The sequence below is a fragment of the Hyperolius riggenbachi genome, chromosome 3 (genome assembly GCF_040937935.1).
Source record: "Hyperolius riggenbachi isolate aHypRig1 chromosome 3, aHypRig1.pri, whole genome shotgun sequence".
Classification (NCBI taxonomy): Eukaryota; Metazoa; Chordata; class Amphibia; order Anura; family Hyperoliidae; genus Hyperolius; species Hyperolius riggenbachi.
The window spans coordinates 496,666,966-496,693,144 of record NC_090648.1 but is presented as its reverse complement, the minus strand read 5'-3'; the positions used below and the strand labels follow the sequence as shown (position 1 = coordinate 496,693,144).

The 26,179-nt window shown below is 47.5% G+C and overlaps 1 protein-coding gene across 2 annotated transcripts in view; it reads right to left on the bottom strand.

Moving 5' to 3' along the window:
* The window catches only part of RMND1 (required for meiotic nuclear division 1 homolog), an 84,580-nt gene that overhangs the window by 21,590 nt on the left and 36,811 nt on the right, over positions 1 to 26,179 (bottom strand). Inside the window, exons 10-12 of one of the 2 annotated variants that reach the window (XR_011030101.1) lie at positions 23,044 to 23,164; positions 16,011 to 16,127; positions 9,554 to 9,744 (exon numbers count right to left, since the gene is read on the bottom strand). Coding sequence is in view for 1 of the 2 variants with exons in the window: in XM_068273095.1 (XP_068129196.1) it covers positions 9,712 to 9,744; positions 16,011 to 16,127; positions 23,044 to 23,164 (271 nt within the window). In the remaining variant the exon portion in view is untranslated. Of the gene's footprint in view, positions 1 to 8,905; positions 9,745 to 16,010; positions 16,128 to 23,043; positions 23,165 to 26,179 lie in introns of those variants that run through there. The other variant, XM_068273095.1, reaches the window with a different exon arrangement.

The window sequence follows — 26,179 nt, the reverse complement described above, 5'->3', positions numbered from 1 at the left end:
GATCAATGCTAATCAAATTTATCAACCCATGGAGGTCGGGATTTGGAGTCACACTCAAAATTAAAGTGGAAAAAAGACACTACAGGCTGATCCAGTTTTGATGAAATGTCTTTAAAGTGACCCAGAGATAAATAGATCCCCTTTTTTTACTTTCCCCGGGCTTCCTCCAACCCAATAAGCATGGATGCGTCCCTTGCTATTCTCACGCGTGCCTCCCCCGGTCCACCCGGAATTCTCCATGTAGCCGCAACGAAACCTTGGGAGACGGCTCAGTCGGGCTCAGTCTGACTGAGTGACGTCAGCCGGGGCCTTCAAGGTCCGCGCATGCGCAGAAGGCCCCCTGCTGACGTCACACAGCTGCTTACCGAAGCAGATTGCGGCTTAACGGGGGACCGCAGGAGGACGGCGAGGGGTGCATCCGTGCTTCTGGGGCTGGAGGAAGCCCCGGGTAAGTAAAAAAAAAGGGATTTTGTTAATCTCTGGGTCACTTTAAAGGAGTTCTCTGGACTTAAAAAAACCCTTTGTTAGTACTTACCGGTAGCGGTATTTCAACGAATCCTCCAGGAAGGCTGTATACTAGAGAGGAAGTATGCTCCGCCCCCAAAGGAAACATCACAATTAAATCAAATGGCCCCTATATAGCCCTCTTCCCATCCAGCCTCCTCAGTTTTGATAGAGTAACCCCTAGAAGCACCAGAAGAAACAAGACATAATTAATAACATCTTCTCCCAAAATAGGGAGGGAACTAAGGTAGCCTTCCTGGAGGATTTGTTGAAATACCGCTACCGGTAAGTACTAACAAAGGTTTAACATCTCATCCTCCAGGAAGGCTGTATACTAGAGAGACCAACGAGAAGTTTAAATTAATACCTTAGGGAGGGATGATGTTCTGTAACACCTTTCTGCCAAAGGATAGGTCCTGGCTTGATAGCAGGTCCACTCTGTAGTGCTTTACAAAAGTCTGATGACTAGACCAGGTCGCTGCTTTGCAAATTTGTTCTAATGAAGCTCCAGACCTTTCTGCCCAGGAAGTGGAAAGGGATCTAGTTGAATGTGCACTGACTTTGTCTGGGACGGACCTGCCTGCACTACTGTAAGCTGAACTAATAATTTCCCTTAGCCATCTGGCTACCGTGTTCTTGGATACTTGCAGACCCTTTCTGGATCCAGCAAAAGCCACGAATAAGTGATTAGATCTTCTAAAATCTTTTGTTACCTCTAAATATTTCAGAATAATTCTTCTAACATCTAGCGTATTAAGTTTTTCTTCCTTTTGGTTGGCTGGAGGGTCGCAAAAGGAGGGAATGACAATATCTTGAGACCTGTGAAAGACTGTGGCAACCTTTGGAAGATAGGTAGGGTCTGTCCTGAAAACTATTCTGTCCGGGAAAATAGTCATGTAGGGATCCTTAATTGACATTGCTTGAATATCCCCAACTCTACGCGCTGACGTGATGGCGACCAAGAAGGCCGTTTTTAATGTAAGCCATTTTAAGGAACATTTATCCAAGGGTTCAAAGGGAGAGCTTGTAAGGTAATTCAAGACTAAACTCAAGTCCCAGGGGGGGACTGACTTAGAGGGAACCGGCCTAGACCTGGACACTGCTTTAAGAAAATCAATAACAGCTTGTTCTTTAGACAGCTTAAAATTAAGAAAAAGGAAAAGAGCCGCAACCTTAACTCGTAATGTACTCGTGGCCAGACCTATATCCACACCATCTTGCAAGAAATCCAAAATAATAGGTAAAGTAGATTCTTTAAGACCCTTCCTTTTTTTCCAGGAAGAAAAAACTTTCCAAATCTTACAGTAAATTTTCCTTGTGGTCAACTTACGGCAGTTGACCATAGTGGTAATGACCTTGTTTGAAAACCCTCTTAACTTCAGAGATTCCCATTCAAGAGCCAAGCCGCTAGGGCAAACTTCTGAGGGTTCGGGTGCAAAACTTCCGCCTGGGATAGAAGATCCATCCTGGGAGGCAGAAGATAAGGACCCTGTACTGATAGTCGTAATATTTTCGAAAACCATGGCCTCCGCGGCCAATGTGGTGTCACAAATATCACTTGTGACAACTCCCATTCCACTTTCCAAAGTGCCCTGGCTATCAAATTGAAAGGTGGGAACGCATAGAGGAGTCCTTTCGGCCAAGGTACTTCCAGTGCATACAGCTGCGATAGCTGGGAAGATGGGTGAAGGGAAAAAAATGTCTTTACTTTTGCATTTTGAGGAGAAGCAAATAGATCCACTGCTGGCTGACCCCAAAGGGATACTAGCTGCTGGAATACCTCGCCGTTTAGCGACCATTCTGCTTCTGTACAGGGAAACCGACTTAGCTGATCCGCCAAAGAATTTAGAGAGCCCTTTATATGTACTGCTGAGATTGTCTGTAGGTTGACTTCTGCAATCTGCATTATCTCCAGAGAGAGATCCCTTAGTTCTTTTGCTCTTGTACCTCCTTGCTTTTGGATGTAAGCTACTGTCACCATATTGTCCGAGAGGAAGGTCACATGAGATTCCCTTAGTATTGGCAGGAATTCTATTAGCGCCAGCTTTACTGCCAGAAGCTCCCTGAAATTGGAGGATTTTGCCTGAATCTCCGCTGTCCATTGACCCTGTACTTGTAGATGGTCTAGATGGGCTCCCCAACCCCAAAGACTGGCATCTGTATAGATTCTATTGGGGGAGGGCGGTTTCCAAAGTCGACCCCGATTCAGGTTTTCTGTTTGCTCCCACCATAGGAGTGAAGAGACTACATAGGGTGGAAGCAAATAGCACTGGTCCAGAGAATTCTTGGACTTGTCCCAGGTGTTCAGAAACCATTCCTGAAGGCAGCGAGTATGTACCTGGGCCCAGACTATTCCTGAAATAGTTGAAGTCATGAGACCTAATAGAGATAGAGTTTCTCTTAGAGAAATCTCCTTCTTCTCCCTGAATGTTTGCACTGCTTGAATCAAGTGTACTTGTTTGTCTTCCGGGAGAAAAAACATTTCCTTCACTGAATCCACCCAGAAGCCCAAAAATCTCACTCTCTGTGTGGGTACTAGCATGGATTTGTCGCAATTGATCAGCCATCCTAAATGAGTCAGGTAATGGATGGTAATATCTATGTGATTCAAAAGGATCTGTATAGATTTTGCAAGGATCAGTAGATCATCTAGATAGGGTATGATCTGAATCTCTTGTAGGCGTAGGAAAGCTGTTATCTCCGCCATAACTTTGGTAAAAATCCGAGGGGTGGATGAGATCCCAAAGGGTAGGGCTTGATATTGGTAGTGAAGAATCGAATCTCCTACCCGCACAGCAAATCTTAGAAACTTCTGATATGCTGGATGGATTGGTACATGCAAGTACGCATCCTGCAAGTCCAAGGTCGCCATAAAAGCGTCCTTTGGTATCAGGGATTTTACTGTGAAAATTGTCTCCATGCGGAACTTTTTCTGCATAATGAAGGGGTTCAATTGTTAGAGATTCAGAATCATTCTGTATTTTCCTGAGGGTTTTTTGATCATGAATACTCTGGAATAAAACCCCTTTCGATATTGGGTCCTTGGAACTTGGATGATTACCTCTTGGTCTAACAGAACCTTGACTGACTCCAGTAATGCTGACGATTTCTCTTTGTCTTTTGGAAGACCTGTTAGTACAAATTTTGACGGAGGACGGGAGGAGAACTCTATTTTGTACCCTGTCTGTATTAGGTCTAGAATGAAGGGATTTGATGTAACATTTTTCCAGATGTGGCCGAATGACAAAAATCTCCCCCCGACCCACTCCATGTCACTTGTTTTCCCTAGGATTTGTGGCGGCTGGCTTGTTGAAAAGGAAGGGGGTCTTAGATTTAGTTGAATTGTAGACCCATTTCCTCTTGGGTTGCTGAGACTTGCAGTCTTTAGGGTTGAACGGTTTCTTCCCCTGGTAACTTTACCAGAGGATCTCTCTAAGATCTCCTCTAACACTTTACCAAATAACAAGTCTCCATCAAATTTCATAGCACACAATTTTAGTTTGGATCCTACATCTCCTTCCCAGGTGTTCAACCATATTGCCCGTTTAGCTGCATTAATAAGTGCAGCTACCCTGGCAATTGCTTTAAGTGATTCGGTGGCCGCATCTGCCAAGTATGCCACTGAACGAGCAATAACTGGAAAGGATTCCAGAATTGTGGCATGAGGGGTTCCATCTTCCAGATGCCCCTTCAGGCCTGACAACCATTTCTTTAAATTACGAGATATACAGATGGAAGAAATGGCCGGTTTAAATGCAAAGGCAATAGCTTCCCATGCTCTTTTGAGCAAAGTCTCCGCTTTTTTATCCATTGGATCCTTTAATATACCAGAATCCTAAAATGATCAATCTGAATTTTTAGAATATTGAGCTAAAGCAGCGTCCAGCCTAGGGCATTTTTCCCATGGAGAAATATCATCCTCTTTAAACGGAAATCTGCGTTTAAATGATCTAGAAATATAAAGTCTTTTTTCAGGATCTTCCCACTGGGACATAATCATCTTGCGAATAGCCGGGTGTACTGGAAAAGTTCTACCCTCTGAACCCTCTAAACCTGAGTAAATATCATCTCTAGCAGAAGATGAAATTACAGGCTCAGTTAATTGTTCAGCGTCATAAACTGCTTTGAGCAATTCATCAGTTTCTTCAGCATTAAAGAGGTATTTGGTCAGTTTTTTAGGAGCATCCTCAATCTCCGACCCAGAAACCCCTCTATCCTCACCCTCCTTCAGAGAATCATCAGCCGACGAAGATACCACACAATCTTGAACGATATTGACCGGCTGAGGGTCCTGAGGGCTCCCAATCGGGGCCCTTACTGGTGGAGGCGGTGGGGCCAGAGGGGGCTGCGAGACAGGGCCCGCCACAGGCGAAGCCTGGGCCATAGGTATAGGTGGAACCTGAGGTATACCCCACTGAACCGGGGAAGTCATAACTGATCTAAAAGTTTGGAAAGTGGACGTAAATTCTTTACGCATTGATTCCATAAAATTCATCATGACAACAGAGGGATCAGCATTTTTTGGGGCAGAAGGCTTTAGACATTTCTGACAATGAGATCTAGTCCAAGATTCTGCTAACTTAACATTACACTCCCTGCAGTGCCTGGACTTGTCAACAGCTTTTGCAGGTTTATCTGTCTTTTCAGGAGGAGGAGGTGGAGGAGCCTGAAACAGGCAATCAACAAAATATGCAATGCTATAAGCCTCATTGACAACCACTACATGCTACAATGATCGACTAATAGTAAGCATTACCACACAAAATAACATTGACCGCTTTGGTTCGGACAGACAGCGGCAATGCTCACCAGTGGCCCTTAGTCTGTCCACACAGCTCACCTGTCCGGTAGAATCAGAGGCCTGGTCAATGTGCGCCACGGGTGAGGCTTCTGTCTGCTCCATGACGACCCGCACTGAACGTTCCGGCAGCTGGGAACCAAATGGCGGTGAGACGTCAACGGAAGTCCACCTATAAGCGGAACCGGAAACCACGCCATCTCTGCTGCGCCCGCCCTGCTCCAATCACAAGTACCGAAGCGCGCCTGCGCAATAGCCCACCAGGACGTCGCTTCCGAGCAGGGTATCCGCCAGCACTGCACGCTTGAGCCCACAGACACAGCATGCCGCCATTCAGGGACGCAGAGCCTACCGCTTCCTCCTTGAACAGGGATAGCTCCACACGCAGTCCCGCCGGCTGAATCAAAGGGAGAGAGGCGAAAAAGAAAAAAAGATTGGTGGAGATAGAAACCCACAGGTAACTCTGCTTCGTGACGTGTTGTCTCCTTCAGGTGGGAAACACAACTAAACTGAGGAGGCTGGATGGGAAGAGGGCTATATAGGGGCCAATTGATTTAATTGTGATGTGTTTCCTTTGGGGGCGGAGCATACTTCCTCTCTAGTATACAGCCTTCCTGGAGGATGAGATGTTAAAACAAAAAGTGTCCCTTACCTGGGGCTCCTACCGGCCACCTGCAGCTATCAAGTCCCGCGCTGTCACTGAATCCCCCTCCGTTCCTCACCGCGGGTCACCTGACAATTATTTGTCTAACTAGATGAATAGCACTGCGGCTGCACACGTCCTCGCTCCTGCACGTCTTTAGGAGCTTACTGTGCAGGCCCAGTATGAAGTTTTCTTGTACGGCGCCTGCACAGTAAGCTCCCGATGACGCGCGCGGGAGCGAGGATGCGGACGGCCAGAGTGCTATTTGTCTAGTTAGATGAATAATTGGCAGGTGACCCGCAGCAAGGAATGGAAGGGACTTTAATGACGGCGCCAGACTTGATAGCTGCAGGGGGCCGGTAGAAGCCCCAGGTAAGTGACACGTTTAGTTTTTTTTTTTTAAAGGCCACAGAACCCCTTTAAAGTGACACTGAAGCGAAACTCATGATATAATGATTTGGTTGTGTAATACGGATAATTAATAGAACATTAGTAGCAAAGAAAATAGTGTCATATTTTTATTTTCATATATTTACACCCTTTTTTTTTTTTTTATAAGATTGCATCATTCTCTAATAATTACAGTTTCCACAATACACTCAGCATTTTGAAATGAATTCCCAGAGCAGAGCAGGCTATACAATTTTTCTCTGCAGAAAAACCATAAACAAAGAAAAAACAATGACAGACAGTTGAGATAAAAGATTCAAAAGACAGTGCTGTCCATGACTTTACAAAGCCGCAGAGCTCAAAGAAGTTATTTTGCATAGATAACAACTGTTGTTTCCTAACTCTTTCTGTACTGGAAACAATATGAGACTCATATCTGTGCTAATCATCTAATGTTTTATTTCTTAGCTGTACTACACATGCAAATCATTACATCACAAGTTTATTTTCACTTCAGATTCCCATTAACCACTTGACCACTGAGGGTTTTTTTCCCCTTTAGGACCAGAGCAATTTTCACCTGTCAGCGCTCCTCCCTTTCAGTCGCCAATGACTTAATCACAACTAATCACAACGACGTGATCTATATCTTGTTTTATTGCCACCAATTAGGCTTTCTTTGGAAGGTATATTATGCTAAGAATTATTTTATTCTACACACATTTTAATTGGAATAATAAGAAAAAAATGGGAAAAAAATAATTATTTCTCAGTTTTCGGCCATTAAAACGTTCTTCTGTGGATAAATTAAAATTTTTCCTTAGTACCATGTATGGCACCAATATTTTATTTGGAAAGAAAGGTGTATTTTTTTCAGTTTTGCGTCCATCACTATTTATAAGCCCGCAAATTAAAAAAATACCAGTAGTATACCCCCTTGACATACCTATTAAAAAAAGTTCAGTCCCTAAGGCAACTATTTACGTATATATATATATATATATATATATATATATATATATATATATATATATATATATATATATATATATGTTTGGGTACTATGGGGGAGTGTGGGAGGGAAACAGTTAATTTCAGATGTAAGTGTAGGTATTTTTATTAAATAAAATATGTTGTGATGTAGTTTTACTATTTAGCCACAAGATGTCCTCAGACATTATTTCCGATTTGCATACGTAAGGACGTGAATTGGAAATAATGCGTGGCAGTATAACACCCGGAAGATACAATGACACAGGCATCTAATAGATGCCAGCGTTTATTGACTCGGGGACTTAGATTAATAAATGGGAACTGCGTTAACGGTAGCGAAGGTAACCGGTGGTAACGGTAGCGCAAGCAGCTCCCATTGACTAATTATCGTGGCCCTGGGACTTCAAATGAAGTTTCCCAGGATGTGATTATATTGCACCTGACGCAGTAAGTAGTTAAGAAAACAAAAAAACAAGACACAAAACGTGAAAAATCATTTTGTCCTGCGAAAAAGCATTATTTTTTACCATGAGAAAATCATTTACTTTAGCGCAAAATTTCACAAAAAATGTGAAAACTCACAAACTCATTAAAAAATGATTTTCGGTAGAATTTTCGCTGGATAGTTGAATGTCAGCATTTTCGCTCATCACTGCCTGCCAGTAATGGTGTAGTCTTACTCTGCCAGCACTGACACACTCTCACATCTTCAATAGCTGTCTTGATGGGTTCATTCTCAGCACAGGAGAAGGTGAGACTGCAGCTCATCATCCAATCAGCAGAAAGGATCACTGGCTGCAGGATCACTACAACACCAGGAGCAGAAAGAAGGCCAAAAGATTGCCACTGACCCTGCCCATTCCATATTCAGCTTCTATCTTCTGGAGATACCAGTCAGTTGTAACAAACTTCCAGGCACAGAAAATTTCGTCCCTAGGAGGTAGCCTTGCTTAACCCTTTCGTGACCGCCGCATGGAAATCCTACGCCGCACTTGTGGCTGCCCTAGGCTGATGCGGCGTAGGATTTACACCACCCACCGTTTCCGCTCCTGACGCGATCGTGCGCTCCCGAGAGAGGAGATTAAGCTGTCATATCACAGCTGACATCTCCCCTCAGTGATCAGGGGCCATCGTGAGTGGCTCCTAATCACGTGATCACTATGATCGTAGGCGAATCGTGATCACTGTTAGTGATGCGGCAGTAGGGGGGGGAAGAAGAGGATCCACCCCCTTCTGCCGTTCCCCTGGCGATCGGCGCCCCCCTCCGCTCTGGCCGGCATCCCCGCTCGCTCTAACGTAAGTGTCGGGTCTCGGATTGATGACGTCATCAAGCCGCGACCCGGAACTTAACATTAGTATGAGCGGGGATGCCGGCCAGAGCGGAGGGGTCCACAGCTGCTCATCGCTGGAGCCTGGGAGGAGAGTAGAGGCTGCAGGCTATATGGGGGACACCTGGCCACACAGGGGACAACATACCTACCAGGCAACACTGGGGTTCCAGCTGCCTGCCCCCCCCCCCCCCAACGCACCCCCCATGCAGAATCATCTGGTCCTTAAAGTGAACCAGAGACGAAGCACCCTAATGTATTTTACCATATAGATCAGTAAGAACATTAGAGAAAACACCTACCCTGCTCTCTGTTTCATCATTCACTGCACAGCTTGTTTCTTATCAGACCTGATAAAATCCCTTTAATGGCCCATTCACACTAGGGATCGCAAAACCATACAACCGTCGTGTAGATGATCTGGCTCTGGTAAAGCAAAGGGTTAATGACAAACCATGCAAGTCCATCCAGCAAACATGCTGGATACACAGGATGGAATTTTTCCGCATCAGATAGACTGATTGTTCGATAATTTCCAGCACGTCCAATCTGCTTCCATTTGAGAAAGGGATCCATTTTTTGCAGTACCGATTTCAAAATTATCTTTTTCGATCGAAAACAGATTGGCCATGCTGGAAATTTTCGAAAGATCAGTCTGTCATTAAAAATTCCACTGAGTGTATTAGCCTTAACAGTAGTGCTGCAACTGCTGTTAAACCCCAGAGTCATATGTTAGAAGAAAAATGAGTATATTATACTGAAGTATTGACATGGATTTTGATATTGACGTTGGAAGTGGCGTTGTTGATCACCGCCGTCTGAGCCGGTAAACATTCACCTCTCTGGCCTTACCATAACTGCTGATCACTCTACAGGCTATCATTCGCTCTAGCTCACCCCAGTGTCCCATCCCTGGTGTCGTGTGACATGAACTGATGTCATACTGAAGCTAAACTGAAAGCAGTCTGTTGGAAAAGCTTCATGCTGATGTCCACAGTCTCCAGAATCCGTCCCGGGACTTGGTGGGGTCACTCTGACCTTCAGGGCTTCAGATCTTAAAATATGACTCTCCCAAGCTCAAAGAGGACCTGTCAGACATTAGAAGAAAAGTTAAAGATTGTGCTTTCAAGTTTTCTGAAAGAATAAAATGTTTTTTATTATTATTAGTTATAAAGCACAAACATAATTTGCAGCTCCTTATCCTATATAATAAAAGCCCTGTCCCTGCGTCCTCCTCTGTCCCAGTATCCTGCCTCCTCCTCTGTCCCAGTGCCCTGCATCCTCCTCTGTTCCAGTGTCCCTGCGTCCTCCTCTGTTCCAGTGTCCCTGCGTCCTCCTCTGTCCCAGTGTCCATGCGTACTTCTCTGTCCCAGTGTCCATGCCTTCTCCTCTGTCCCAGTGTCCATGCCTCCTCCTCTGTCCCAGCGCCCCTGTGTCCTCCTCTGTCCCAGTGTCTCTGCCTCCTCCTCTGTCCCAGTGTCCCTGCCTCCTCCTCTGTCCCAGTGTCCCTGCGTCCTCCTCTGTCCCAGTGTCCCTGCGTCCTCCTCTGTCCCAGTGTCCCTGCTTCCTCCTCTGTCACAGTGTCCCTGCGTCCTCTTCTGTCAGTGTCCATGCGTCCTCCTCTGTCCCAGTGTCCCTGCGTCCTCCTCTGTCCCAGTGTCCCTGCGTCCTCCTCTGTCCCAGTGTCCCTGCCTCCTCCTCTGTCCCAGTGTCCCTGCCTCCTCCTCTGTCCCAGCCTCCTCCTCTGTCCCAGTGCCCTGCCTCCTCCTCTGTCCCAGTGTCACTGCCTCCTCCTCTGTCCCAGCGTCCCTGCCTCCTCCTCTGTCCCAGCGTCCCTGCCTCCTCCTCTGTCCCAGCGTCCCTGCCTCCTCCTCTGTCCCAGCGTCCCTGCCTCCTCCTCTGTCCCAGTGTCCCTGCCTCCTCCTCTGTCCCAGTGTCCTTGCGTCCTCCTCTGTCCCAGTGTCCCTGCGTCCTCCTCTGTCCCAGTGTTCCTGCGTCCTCCTCTGTCCCAGTGTTCCTGCGTCCTCTTCTGTCACAGTGTCCATGCGTCCTCCTCTGTCCCAGTGTCCCTGCCTCCTCCTCTGTCCCAGTGAACAGGCGTCCTCCTCTGTCCCAGTGTCCCTGCCTCCTCCTCTGTCCCAGTGTCCCTGCCTCCTCCTCTGTCCCAGTGTCCCTGCCTCCTCCTCTGTCCCAGTGTCCCTGCGTCCTCCTCTTTGTCAGTGTCCCTGCGTCCTCCTCTGTCCCAGTGGCCCTGCGTCCTCCTCTGTCCCAGTGTCCCTGCGTCCTCCTCTGTCCCAGTGTGCCTGCGTCCTCCTCTGTCCCAGTGTCCCTGCGTCCTCCTCTGTCCCAGTGTCCCTGCGTCCTCCTCTGTCTCAGTGTCCCTGCGTCCTCCTCTGTCCCAGTGTCCCTGCCTCCTCCTCTGTCCCAGTGTCCCTGCCTCCTCCTCTGTCCCAGTGTCCCTGCCTCCTCCTCTGTCCCAGTGTCCCTGCCTCCTCCTCTGTCCCAGTGTCCCTGCCTCCTCCTCTGTCCCAGTGTCCCTGCCTCCTCCTCTGTCCCAGTGTCCCTGCCTCCTCCTCTGTCCCAGTGTCCCTGCCTCCTCCTCTGTCCCAGCCTCCTCCTCTGTCCCAGTGTCCATGCGTCCTCCTCTGTCCCAGTGTCCTTGCGTCCTCCTCTGTCCCAGTGTCCCTGCGTCCTCCTCTGTCCCAGTGTTCCTGCGTCCTCCTCTGTCCCAGTGTTCCTGCGTCCTCTTCTGTCACAGTGTCCATGCGTCCTCCTCTGTCCCAGTGTCCCTGCCTCCTCCTCTGTCCCAGTGTCCCTGCCTCCTCCTCTGTCCCAGTGTCCCTGCCTCCTCCTCTGTCCCAGTGTCCCTGCTTCCTCCTCTGTCCCAGTGTCCCTGCCTCCTCCTCTGTCCCAGTGTTCCTGCGTCCTCCTCTGTCCCAGTGTTCCTGCGTCCTCTTCTGTCCCAGTGTCCATGCGTCCTCCTCTGTCCCAGTGTCCCTGCCTCCTCCTCTGTCCCAGTGAACAGGCGTCCTCCTCTGTCCCAGTGTCCCTGCCTCCTCCTCTGTCCCAGTGTCCCTGCCTCCTCCTCTGTCCCAGTGAACAGGCGTCCTCCTCTGTCCCAGTGTCCCTGCGTCCTCCTCTTTGTCAGTGTCCCTGCGTCCTCCTCTGCCCCAGTGTCCCTGCGTCCTCCTCTGCCCCAGTGTCCCTGCGTCCTCCTCTGCCCCAGTGTCCCTGTGTCCTTCTCTGCCCCAGTGTCCCTGTGTCCTTCTCTTTCCCAGTGTGCCTGCGTCCTCTTCTGTCACAGTGTCCCTGCGTCCTCCTCTGTCACAGTGTCCCTGCGTCCTCCTCTGTCACAGTGTCCCTGCGTCCTCCTCTGTCCCAGTGTCCCTGCCTCCTCCTCTGTCCCAGTGTGCCTGCCTCCTCCTCTGTCCCAGTGTCCCTGCGTCCTCCTCTGTCCCAGTGTCCCTGCGTCCTCCTCTGTCCCAGTGTCCCTGCGTCCTCCTCTGTCCCAGTGTCCCTGCGTCCACTTCTGTCCCAGTGTCCTTGCGTCCTCCTCTGTCCCAGTGTCCCTGCGTCCTCCTCTGTCCCAGTGTGCCTGCATCCTCTTCTGTCAGTGTCCCTGCGTCCTCCTCTGTCCCAGTGTCCTTGCGTCCTCCTCTGTCCCAGTGTCCTTGCGTCCTCCTCTGTCCCAGTGTCCCTGCGTCCTCCTCTGTCACAGTGTCCCTGCGTCCTCCTCTGTCACAGTGTCCCTGCCTCCTCCTCTGTCCCAGTGTGCCTGCCTCCTCCTCTGTCCCAGTGTCCCTGCGTCCTCCTCTGTCCCAGTGTCCCTGCGTCCTCCTCTGTCCCAGTGTCCCTGCGTCCTCCTCTGTCCCAGTGTCCCTGCGTCCTCCTCTGTCCCAGTGTCCCTGCGTCCTCCTCTGTCCCAGTGTCCCTGCGTCCACTTCTGTCCCAGTGTCCTTGCGTCCTCCTCTGTCCCAGTGTCCCTGCGTCCTCCTCTGTCCCAGTGTGCCTGCATCCTCTTCTGTCAGTGTCCCTGCGTCCTCCTCTGTCCCAGTGTCCTTGCGTCCTCCTCTGTCCCAGTGTCCCTGTGTCCTCCTCTGTCCCAGTGTCCCTGCGTCCTCCTCTGTCCCAGTGTCCCTGCGTCCTCCTCTGTCCCAGTGTCCCTGCGTCCTCCTCTGTCCCAGTGTCCCTGCATCCGTTGTGCCTGGCATGCTTGCACAGCACAGACTTCGAACAGAGGAGAGGGACGACGGGCATGTGCGTTCATTGTGGGTGTGTGCAGCTCACGACTGTGTGCAAATTTGGTGGGGGGAGGGGGGTCACCACTGTGGCCTAGTGCCCATTTTTTTCTACCAGGTGGGCCTTTTTATTAGAAATATATATAATAGTTACAAATCACTAATTTATATACCTCACAATTAGTGATGGCTGATGAGATGCAAATTAGTCCGGCTTGCATGCAGATTTAATGCAGATTGCATGCAGCTTGGAACTTGGCCAGTGAAATGCACTTCCTGACAATCTTCAATGGCCGATTTCCAAGCTACATATACAATAGATTGTCATTGACCATACCTACTAACAAGTAATAAGTGGGCAGTGGGGTTTCCTCTCACACCCCCAACACATGCTCCTAGGTTTACTGGCTTACCCCTAAGCTGCACCAACTCGGAATAAGCTGTGGAATGCCACCTAAGAGCTTTTACCTAAGTGTGAGATCAATAAGCGGAATTGTCAGCAAGATGCAACTGCGCAATGCATGTGCAGCGGGAAATATACAGCCGCACAGGCATGCGCGGTGTGGGAAGCGAAATCGCTCAGAAGAGACAGAGGAACCCAGGAACCAGCATGCTTAGATGTTCCAGAAGGTGCAAATATAGTGTCTCATGAGTGTCCGCATGGCAACATGCTTTGGGGGACACAGGGAGAGAAAAAAGATGTAGGACAGGGAGGGCAAGAAAGGCATAAATAAATAAATTATTTCTCCAGGAAACAAGCTAACTCATTCTTATCATTAACCACTTCAGGATTCTGCGTATGCTTAAGTACGCCCCTGAATCCTGAAGTGGATTCCATGGAGCGGCCGTTCCATGTCAGTTCACGGAGGGTGTCTCCGTGAGCACCCTGCGAGCCTCCGATTGCGGCTCGCAGGGTAAATGTAAACACACGGGGAAGATCTTCCCCGGTGTTTACATATATACGTCGCTGCTGCGCAGCAGCGCCGTATAGGAGATCGGCTATCCCCGGCCTCTGATTGGCCGGGGATCGCCAGCATCTGATAGGCTAAAGCCTATCCCATCAGGCGCAGGACGGAAATCTGTCCTGCGCCGCTCACAGGGGGAGGGAGAGGGAGGGAAGGGGAAGGAGGCCAGGAAGCGCTGCGGAGGGGGGCTTTGAAGAGCCCCCCCCCGCAAGCGCAAGCAGCCGGCAGCGATCAGACCCCCCCAGCAGGACATCCCCCTAGTGGGGGAAAAAGGGGGGGAAGTCTGATCGGCCTGGCTGCTATCTGATCGGTGCTGCGGGCTGAAGAGCCCACGCAGCACCGATCAGCAAAAAACCACGTGGTACAGAAGTGGTTAAATCCGAGGGGTCCAAGAGCATTAGTTCGCATAATCCAGCGGGCCTCATGCTGTAACACAGTACGCTCTCTGTCCCCACCTCGGTTTGTAAAAGATATGCTCTCTAGGGCAAAGAATCTCAGGCAGTCAGGGTCTCTTCCATGGTATTGGGCCATGTGCCTGTGCAGCTGTATATTTTCCGCTGCACATGCATGCGCAGTTGCATCTTGCCTCACGTTCTTCCTCTGGGAATCTTGGATCCTATATGCATTTTTTTAATGCGTTCTGTTTCTTGTTCCACCTTCTGCTCCTCCCTCTCTTTGGCCCTTGTGCCTGCCTGGACTTTGGCTGCGTCCTATTTTCTTCTGGCTCCGTCTCCCTCCCCTCCCCAGCTTTGTTCTTATTAGTTTCTGTGTGCAATTTTTATTGCTGTTGGGGTGTCTGGGTGGCGGCGCGTTAGACCGTGCCATCATCGCCCGTGCTCTCATGCTTTTTAACTTCTAATATAGTAAGTATCTATGTGTGCACATATCCTCAAAGTGCCCATATTTATGCATTTGAGCTGGGCGCCGATTGGCTCGGCGGTGCGTGCTGGCTCTCATGCACCGCATCGCCTAGCTACAAGGACGCTTTCCGTCCTCTATACGGGGCGAGTGGGTGTCGTTGGCTGCCATGGAAACTGGGGGCGTGGCCGGTTGACGCAGGCGTAAGTGCTGCCGTAGCGTGGGTATGTAATCCATGCCGAAAAGGCCCGCCCCCAACCTTCCCCGTTGCTGTGAACAAGCGCTAGACGAGCGAAACGGATGTCCGCAGGGGGACCTAGACCTGGCGCCCACCACATCCGCATTGCTTCCGACCTTTTGCTGACTGTAAGTGCTTTTTTATTACCACTTATCCCAATAAACACATTTTGAATCGCAGTGCTGGCTACATCTCGCCTCTCTCCTTCATTTAATCGCCGCTTGCCCACTCTATTCCATATAAGACAGTGGCCCCGCCCCTGTTCCGAAATAACACTATGACGCTTTTCTGAAGGTGGAGTTACCTCCTTCATAGCCCGGCCTCCTGCTCTGTAGCCCGCCCCCAGCACTGTGGCCGCGGAGAAAGCCGAGCCCGATTGGGTCCATACTGCTGCTCAGGCATGGATGGCTTGCACATGCGCAGTGGACCCGATCAGGCTCAGCTTTTACTGAAGAAAGACGAGCAGGGCCATGCTAGTGCGCATACACAAGCTGCTGACAAATGATATTTCTTGGGTCCCAGCGCTGGAACGGGCCTAAGGAGGAGAATGGGGTAAGCCTCTGGAGGATCCAAATCATGCACCCTTTAAAGCGGAACTGAACTGAGAACATCCTCTCTGCTCTAAAAGATAAGCAACAGCATAACAACCTTTAAATAAAAACATTTCTTAGTTACAGCTCATACAAATCCTGCAATAATTCTGCAGTGTGTCTACTGCCTGCTTTCATAGGGTTAACATCCTGTGTTTACAAATTAGCTGCTCTGCTGAGATTCCTGAGCTGACACAAATTATACTTGTGATTAGACACAGATAAGGGGGAATTCGACAGGCTAAACCCTCTAAATACATACAGGGTGCATTTCTCCATGATTTCCTTCTGTTCTGAGCAAGAGTTCAGGTCCACTTTAAAGTTATGTGTAAATTGATTGGTCACTCACTGATGACATCACGGCGCTGAATTAGATCCAGGCTTGGAAGGACGTGGTTTGATCAGGACTTTATTTTCTCTATTGATATATATTTGACAAGCTGCAGATGCAGTTCAGATGCTCACCTCGATTGTAATGAGTATGACGATCATCCACTCCAGCCTCAGCGCGTGTTTCTCGTTCAGGTGATTGCGCATCAGATCGGTCAGCTCTGTGCAATGCTGCAGCTTCTCATTAATCACCTAAAGCAATAAACACACCCACTGATTATTCTGCATAGAAGTCAGCACAACTCCGAGAGGTGTAATAATAGGCTTTACCTGCTCACATCTACTATGTCTTCATAAGGTGGGTGTGGGGGGGGGAGGAGCCGGGACTGGAAACAGCAGCGAATCACAAAAAACCACCATTCCCATCAGTGCCCATTTATCTAAAGGCCCATACCCACAGGGGGACGGGGGTATGGCTGGGATTCGAACCAGGGACCCAGCGCCCTGCAAGGCGAGAGCGCTAACCACTACGCCACCGTGCTGCCCATAATCATTCTAAACTGCCGATGACCAACATCTTTTAATTTCAAACAATTTTATTGAGGTTTTCAGAAATAACATACAAGTTACAGAATATAGGGAATAATATTCTCAATTGTCCAGGACATCACAACTGTAAGTTAAAGGGGCACTACAGCGAAAAACTGTAAAATTTAAAATATGTGCAAACATATACAAATAAGAAGTTCATTTTTTTCCAGAGTAAAATGAGCCATAAATTACCTTTCTCCTATGTTGCTGTCACTTACAGTAGGTTGTAGAAATCTGACAGAAGTGACAGGCTTTGGACTAGTCCATTTCTTTATAGGGAATTCTCAGGATTATATTTATTTTCAAAAGCACTTAGTGAATGGCAGTTGCTCTGTCCAACTGTCAAGAAACTGTGTAGTGAGCAGGGAAGCTGGCCAGCATCCTTGTTTAAATCCATTTTAGGGAATATCTTTATAAAGAAATAAAAGCCTTGCTGAGAATCCCCTATGAAGAGATGGACTAGTCCAAAACCTGTCACTTCTGTCAGATTTCTACTACCTACTGTAAGTGACAGAAACATGGGAGAAAAGCAATTTATGGCTCATTTTACTCTGGAAAAAACTTACTTCTTATTTGTCTATGTTTGCACATATTTTAAATGTTTACAATTTTTCGCCATAGTGCCCCTTTAACAATAGCTTTTCGTGGAAACCACATCTCAATGCGAATAATGAAGGGTAGGTTCACAGTGCGATGCTAAAGTCCCGCATTACAGCCCTTTCTAACGTGTACAAACGCACTGCAATGCAAAGTCAATGCTACATTCACAGTGCATGCGTTGCGCTATAGTGTAACGCAGCACGTTCTGTGAAAGTAGTGCTTGCAAAGTGTTTGGCACGTCATGGGCTGCGTTACTGTGTTTGCACATGCTCAGTGGATTTTGTTTTTAATAAAAAAACCTAACGCATGCTCCGTTTTGGGCGCATCAGGATGCCACGATAACGGCGCATTTGATGCGACTTTAATGTCGCATTGAAATGACAGCTAAACGTAATGCAATACAGCATAACGTGTACTAACACATTATGCTTTTGCATTGCGTTACTACTTAACGTCGCACCAAAAACGCAACATCACCTGTGAACTTAGCCAAAGTCATGATGGACTACCTTATAGGTTCTACTGGGGTAGGTCAACCGTCCCTGAAAAACTAGGAGGGTGCTAGAGCCCGGAGTGACTAGAGGGCCCCCAACGGGAACACTAAACCCGATCTTCCTAACCACACACCTCAAAACCTCATTGAAGACGACTATAAAACGGAGAGAGATAGAAAGAGAAAGAACATCAAGCAAGGAATTAGGGTAGAGCCAGAGTGAGAAAGAGACTAGAGAAGGGAGGTAGGGAAAAGAAGGGGGAGAGAGACGGGTAAAGAGGGACCAAACCATGGGAACCGATTAGTAAACTGGGAACCTGTGTCTGTCCAGTAACAGATAGCAAAAGAAGGTTAACCATTCCCGGTAATAGTTAAAGCGGATCCGAGATGAAAAACTAACTATAACAAGTAACTTGTCTATATATCTTATCTACAGTTTAGATAGTTTACACAGCAAATCTGGCTGCATACAGCTTCAACAGTTTAAGATGATTCATTCCTGTGATACAATGAGAGCGGCCATGTTCTGTTTGTCATCATTACACAGGTAATCTGCAACTGCATCTCCAGCCCTCAGCTCACTCCCCTCTCCTCCTCCCTCCTCCCCTCTTCCTCTGAAATCTCTGGCTAGTAATCTCCTCCTCCTCCCGCCCAGACTGAGCTCCCATAAGCCCTTGCTACATGGGTCTGAGTGCCTTGGCGTTTTGGAGAAGGTGTGGGCGAGGCTTGTTTAGTTTATAGGGAGAGTATTAAAACAAAAACAAAAAAAGTATTTGGCTTGAGGAATACCCTATAACCTATATGTAAGGAACACAATTATGCATTGTATAAAAGTTCATCTCCACTTTAAATAGGTTTTCCAGGGCTTCCAAATTTTGTCCACCTTCTGTTGTTTGTCAAGGAGGATACCAGCTAACTGTTCTTGAATTTTGAAATTTGAAACCCTATTGTTTACCTCTTCAAAAAGGTACAAATTGCTTTCTCCAAGCCTTCGCTATAGTTTGGCAGCAACAAAGATAAAATAGGAGAGATCTTCCTGAGTTTTTGTAAGAGCGTCAATGGGGAAATGGAGTAGAGCAAACCATGGGTCTCTATGTAACTGTATATGGAAGACAGCCTGTAGCAGCCGGTATATCTTAGACTAGAAACGAGATAGCATGGAACACAACCAAAATGTGTGTAGAGGTCTCCTTTGGCTTGGCATCCCCATAAAGCAAAACCTTTACCCCCCATATGGGCCAACCTAGCAGGGACCCAATACCATCTCATCATGACTTTCAGGGACCTAGCTTTATAGATATATGGTGAACATTTCTCCAGACTAGATAGGGTATCAGTGAGGCGCCCTTGGACTAATCTAACAGCTTAAATATATTTTGTATAAAAAGAGGTACCTTACCTCTGTCACGAACACATAATGGGTACGACAGGTTCTTTATTTCTAAAGAGCAGGTTTATTTGTAGACAACGCATTTCACGGGTCACAGCCCGCTTCATCAGGTCAATAACAACACCTTGTTTTATCCAGTGTAAGGCGAGGGCGCTGAGACCCGTGAAATGCGTTGTCTACAAATAAACCTGCTCTTTAAAAATAAAGAACCTCTTGTACCCATTATGTGTTGGTGACAGTGGTAAGGTACCTCTTTTTATACAAAATATATTTAAGCTGTTAGATCAGTCCAAGGGCGCCTCCCTGATACCGTATCCAGTTGTCTTAGTACACCTCATAGTGAGGTGAGAATCCCCTGTTATTTGCAGTTATATGCAGATAGAGAGGAACACTCAAGGAGAGCGACTGCCTGGTTCCAGAGGGTTCCGGGATACCGAGCGGGGACAGTTTTTTCCCGCATGCGCATACGGTGGTTGCAGGACAGCAACCCAATCTTGTGACTATAATCTTGCACAGATTTTTAGTCCATCTGAAATAACGATATTGCACCATCAGGCTCCTGTTTCCCCTCAATTTACAGGCTAAGGGACCCCCCAATTATACTGAGGATATTCCGGTCTCTTGATCCCCTACTTCTCCAGGCTAATGACCAGTCTTCCAGAGGTCTACATCCTCGCAAATCTGACTCCCACTTTTTGACATAAGAGTGTGTAAAGGTAGTGCCAGGATCAGTGAGAGAAGAGTATATTTTGCTAATCAGGCCCCTACCTCCAGGGTCTCGCAGGCCGGCTGTTTCAAAACAGGAAAGGGTCAGTTGAACATCTGGAGTTTTTGCCAGCAAAGAACATATCCAGGGTCTTAACTCAAGGTATCGAAAATATTCAGTTCCTGGGATTTGATACTTCTCTCGAAGATAGTCCCAATTCATGAACTTAGAGTCTTTGATCAAGTGATAAACTAGAAGTCATTGTTTAGAGACCCACCACCCAAATGAGACTGGATTTTCATAAGATGGCAAAAACAAAGGATTATCAATAATAGGTAGTAGAGGGAGTGATGGTGACAGTAATCTCTGGGAATGGTATCTTATGGGCAGTATTTGGGCATATCACCGCCTTGAGTATATGACACAAATATTTAACCATTTAAGCCTTCCGGACGTAGAGGCTACGTCCAGAAGGCCATGTGCGCTCCCACGGCCGATCGCGCATGTGCGCTCCCGGACGTGGTTTGTTAGCCCAGGAATCAATGAATCGGGCCATGGCGCGCGATCATTAATTCCTTTCCCCGGCAGAAAAAGATTGCTTCTCTCGGAAGCCTCGCTTTTTCTGCCTCTTACGTCCCCCTACGTCCATCTAAGCGTACATGTTACGCTTAGAGTGACGTCATGTAAACAAACTAAAGGTTGCCATCTTGTGGCCAAAAAGTAAACATCCCACCCTCCCAAAAACACCCAAATAAAATGTTTAATAAAAAAAACATGTAAAGATGAAATATTTCTATTTTTTTTATTATTATTATAAGCTTGTAAATAGTGATGGATACAAAACGCCCCCCCCCCCCCGGGAATAGTGCCCCTGTGCCTATGCCTGCCCCTGCGATAAGTGAACAATCCACAGATTGGGCATTTTAAACGACTGGCATGAGGGATCACTTTGGCAGATAATCGTTCATCGTCAGCAGTGTGTACAGATCTTTAAATTTACAGCCCCTCCCCCTGTATACTTCATTGTTTCACAATCCTATCGTTGGCATTCTTCTCGCAGTCTTTGCATCCCCTCACTAAACGTCTTTTGTATACAGATCGTGGAAACGTCATTCATCAGCCGTTTCCAGCGATTAAGTCTTGCCGTGAGTACTAAGAATTGGTGGCAGCAGCAGTCCTCTGGGGTCTACTTACTGCCCCTGGGGTGATGGACATTAAGTAGAGGAAAAGCTTGCTTCTCTTTTGGAGCTGCATAGACCAGTTTTTTTCTTACTGTACAATGGAACATATTGTAGATCACTGGGTGTAACTTTTAGCTCACTACTGGATAAAAGAACAGCTATTTGTGGCTGTTGTTGTCACCTACAGCAAATCCCAGCTCCTCCCTCTGCACTAGCCATAGAGGCAGGGCCGGTACCAGGTTCTCCTGCACTATGGATGGAGATTCCAAAGTACCGCCACTATAGGTAGTCCAGTGTGCCCCTAGTATGAGGCAGCTCCATAGTACAGGTAGCCAGATGTGCCCCCAGTATTAGACCGCCCCCCAGTATAGATTGCCAGATGTAACCTCAGTATTGGGCATACCCCCCCCCCCCCCAAGTATTGATAGCACGATGTGCCCCTGGTATTAGACAGTCCTGGTATAATGGCCAGTAATTTGGGGCCCCCACAAAATTGTCAAGCTTGTGTTGACAAATGCAATAAATTGTAACTGTATTTAAAGAGAACCAGAGAGGATCAAGAAAAGCTTTTATACATACCTGGGGCTTCCTCCAGCCCCATACGCATGGATCACTCCCACGCCGCCGTCCTCTGCTGCCTGGATCCGCCGATACTGGGTCCCGTCATTACCGCCAGTCGGCCGGCGGACGCAGCCAATTCTCCGCATCACAGGGGGCTCCCTCCATACAGTTACGCGTGTGGCTGCCTACTGCGCAGCCGCATGCGTACGGGTATGGAGGGAGCCCCTGTGATGCGGACAATTGGCCACGTCCGCTGGAAGTGACGGGCCCGGTACCGGCGGATCCAGGAAGCGGAGGATGGCGGCGTGGGAGCGATCCAGGCTTATGGGGCTGGAAGAAGCCCCAGGTATGTATAAAATCTTTTTCTATTTTAACAATGCATTCCTCTCTGGTTCCCTTTAAACAAGGAGTGCAAACCTGCCTTCAAACTTTACTATGGATTTTCAGGGTGACATGGCTTAGCACTCAAGATTATGCACACATCTCTCAAGTAAGGTATTCCATCCCCCCAAAAACACTTTTGCTCTTAGTATAATAACCAGATGTGCCCCCAGTATTAAGTAGCACCCCACTAAGTTTAGCCAGATGTGCCCCCAGTATTAGGCAGCTCCCTCCCCAGTATAGCTAGCCAGATGTTCCTCCAGCATTAATTAGGCAGTCCCCTCCCCAGTATAGATAGCCAGATGTGCCCCAGTATTAGGTAGCCTCCCCCCTATACGCAAAGTGGAGAAAGATAGCCTTGCAAATCCATCCAGCCAGGTAATAAAAAGGTAGTAATGCTGAAAATGTATGTGCAAATCTTAGCAAAACTTTTATGGGGCTCAGGTGTGCCCCTACCCTATGGATATGAATTGATTGGGCCATTTACATTCCCTTGCAATGTACACTGTGTATGGAGAGTTAATAGTGGCCACATCAAGTACAACCTGGGCCCCATAGCAGATGCTACGGCTGCTATGGCTATTGCTATGCCCCTGGTGCAAATGCAGAAAACTTTGTGGGTTGCAGATTTTTCTTAACCCTCCTGGCGGTATATTAAAAACCGCCAGGGGGCAGCGCAGCCGTTTTTTTGATTTTTTTCTTTTTTTACATCATGTAGCGAGCCGAGGGCTCGCGACATGATAGCAGCTGCTCAGCGGCATCCCCCCAGCCCCGCCGATCGCCTCCGGCGATAGGCGATCAGGAAATCCCGTTCAAAGAACGAGATTTCCTGGAGGGCTTCCCCCGTCGCCATGGCGACGGGATGACGTCACCGACGTCTAAGGGAGTCCCGATCCACCCCTTGCAGCTGCCTGGCGCTGATAGGCCAGGCAGCGCAGGGGTCTAGGGGGGGGGGGGGCTGTCTTGCGACGTGGATAGCGGCGATTGAGCGCGGGGCGGCGGCGATCGAAGTGCTGACGCAGCTAGCAAAGTGCTAGCTGCGTTCAGCAAAAAAAAAAATATTCAAATCGGCCCAGCAGGGCCTGAGAAAACCTCCTGCGCGGCTTACCCCGAACTACGTTCGGGGTTACCGCCAGGAAGGTTAAATGTCACACACAATATTCATTTAACAGAAACCCCTCCTGAACAGCTGCTGGAATTATTTCACACACTGCAATACATGATAAATGTCCGATGAGTGAAGCTTATATAGAGTGTAGTCGCACCTTCACCCTGCGGTTTATGCTGAGGAACTGCAGCGTCTTATTATACAGGTGCTCCAGGTTCTCGCGGTCCCAGTAGAAGTCGGGAGGGAGGAGGAGGTCCGAGCTCAGGTTTATCCGATGTCTGGAAAACAATGAAAACATCATAATTATATCAAGCCAGATTCCTCCTTGCTTTACCACTTCACCTCCAAGGGGTTTTCCCCTTAAAGTGGATCTGAGGTGAACTTTTACTCATTGCATAATTGTGTTCCTTTCCTATTGTTTATAGGGCATTCCTCAAGCCAAATACTTTTTTGTTTTTGTTTTAATACTCTAATTCCCTATAAACTAAATAAACCACACCCACAGGTTTTCAGAGAGCCTTGGCAGTAGCAAGGGCTCATGGGAGCTCAGTCTGGGCAGGAGGAGGAAGAGGTGTTACTAGCCATTGATTTCAGAGGCAGAGGGGAGGAGGGGGATTAGGTTTTCTTCACAGGCTGAGTGCTCAAGATACAGATAAGCCTGCCTCTGTGTTATCTGCCTCTGTGTAATGTTAACAAACAACATGGCTGCTGTCATTGTATCACAGGAAGAAATAATCATTTTCTACTAAAGTTGTTTGCAGCTAGATTTGCTGTGTAAAATATCTAAACTTTAGATAAGATATATAGGCAAGTTACTTACCTCCCAGAATTCCTTGCTGGTCATGATGGTTTGTTCCTGCTAACTTACCTGGAGTCTCAGTCCTTTGCTTACTGTTTGCTAATATTGTTATCTTAGAGTAGTTCCTTGGGAGTGCCCTAGCATTCCTGTTAGCATAGTCAAGTTGTTTGTTACCTGTATTGCTTTGTACTGTCTATCTGTTGCGATTGTCTTGTCGCCAGCGGCGGTCAACAGGAAATCGTTCTGTCTGTTGGGATCGCATTCGCCCTAGCGGTAGAGGCAGTGGTTCCTTCTGTACTTTGTCTGGGAGTGTAGCCAGAGCAGCGGTTGCTACTGGTTGCTCCATCTGTCTGTCTGTTTGGATCGCATTCGCCCTAGCGGTAGAGGCGGTGGTTCCTTCTGTATTCTGCCTTAGGAGTGTAGCCAGAGCAGCGGTTGCTACTGGCTGCTCCATCTGTCTGTCTGGAACGAACGCTTGCTGTCGCCTCGGTGAGGTAACCGTTTAGCAAGTGTTCGCGTTCTCTTTTGTTTTCGTGCTTCTTTGGTTAGTCAGGGTTGGTACGCTTTGTCGCTATTGCGCTTCTCATGTGGCGACCGTGCCGCACACGCGCTTTGTCGCTATTGCGCTTAACATGTGGTGACCGCGTGTAGTTAGTCCTGTCTGCTCCTGTGTGTTGGATTACTGTTTGTTATCAGTTCTGTCTTTATTCTGTTCCTTTGCTCTGTATTACTCAGTTTGGTGTCGCTATTAGCAATCGCCATTCTTGCGATTGCGTTCCCACTTGGTTTTAGTCGTTGTGTGTTCACTGTCGCCGGGTGGCGACTAGATTGGTGGACACATATACATTCTGTCTCTGTGCTCTCTCTCTCTCTCCAAGGGCTATTTTGCCCTATATTGCTTCACCTTGTACAATTCCCCTCTGGCATCTGTGGCAGTGCAGAGGGTTTATTCCTCTGCACTCCACAGCTCCATCTGCCGGTTGGAATTTCCCTCTACAGGTGCATAGCACCATAGCTGGGTTCTGTTTTATACGCTTGTGGAGGATTTCCGCAGTGTTAGCGCACATCTTGTGCGCTGACCACGGAAATAATTCCCCAATCGTTACATTTTTATTGTAATTTATTTCTATTTTTTTTTACACAAAAAAATTGGGCAACTATTGGGGAGTGTGGGAAGTAAGGGGTCAATTTCAAAAGTAAAATTAGGTCTTTAAATTTAAAAAAAATGATTTTGAATGTAATTTTACTATTTGGCCACAAGATGTCCTCACGCATAACTTCAGTATGCGTAGTATTACTACACATAGAGGAAGTAATGTGTGGATGTGTAAGTATCAGCTTGTATAAATGGCGGCTGTGGTCATTCATATGGGGACTTAGATCAATGAATGGAACTATGTTCCATTCATTGATCTGATCTCCCGGGGGGTGGGGACAAGCGGAAATTGACGTAGTAGCTAAAAGCTACGTCCCTGCACAGAGATATGGCATTTTGCAGGGGCGTTGTTACTCGTCCCGGGGGAGGGGAGATAGTCAAAGCAAACCTGAAGCGAAAACAAACTTATGAGAATAATAATGAATTGCATGTGTAGTACAGCTAAGAAACAGAACATTAGTAGCAGAGAAAAGATTATCATATTGATTTCCAGTACGGGAAGAGTAAAAAAAAAAAAAAAACTTCAGTTATCTGTGCAAAAGAGCATCTCTGAACTATTCGACCCACTGGGCTGAATACAGTCCTGTTTTCTGAAGCATTTAAAACAGACAAGAAACAGTGAGAGCTTGGAAAAGGTTGTACTGCAGGAAAGTTCAAAGGGTCATTATTTCTGCTGTTTTATAGCTTAAAGGATACCCGAACAGACATGTGACATGATGAGATAGACATGGGTATGTACAGTGCCTAGCACACAAATAACTGTGCTGTGTAACTTTTTTTCTTTCTCTGCATGAAAGAGTTAAATATCAGGTATGTAAGTGGCTGACTCAGTCCTGACTCGGACAGGAAGTGACTACAGTGTGACCCTCACTGATAAGAAATTCCCCTTTTTTACCTCTTTCTTGGTCTCAGAAGCCATTTTCTGCTAGGAAAGTGTTTTATAGTTGGAATTTCTTATCAGTGAGGGTCATACTGTAGTCACTTCCTGTCTGAGTCAGGACTGAGTCAGCCACTTACATACCTGATATTTAACTCTTTCAGGCAGAGAAAGAAAAAAAGGAACACAGCCTAGTTATTTGTGTGCTAGGCACTGTACATACACATGTCTATCTCATCATGTCACATGTCACCTCGTGTATCCTTTAAAAAATAGTGTGGTTATAAAACTGCAACTGTGACAAAATGATGCAATGTTACAAAAAAAGCAATATATAAAAATAGGAGACTCTTTTCTTTACTACTAATGTTCTATTCATTATCCGTACTACACATGATTCATTATATCATAATCTTTTCTTTTTTTTTCGCTTCAAGTTTACTTTATACAGAATACCTGGC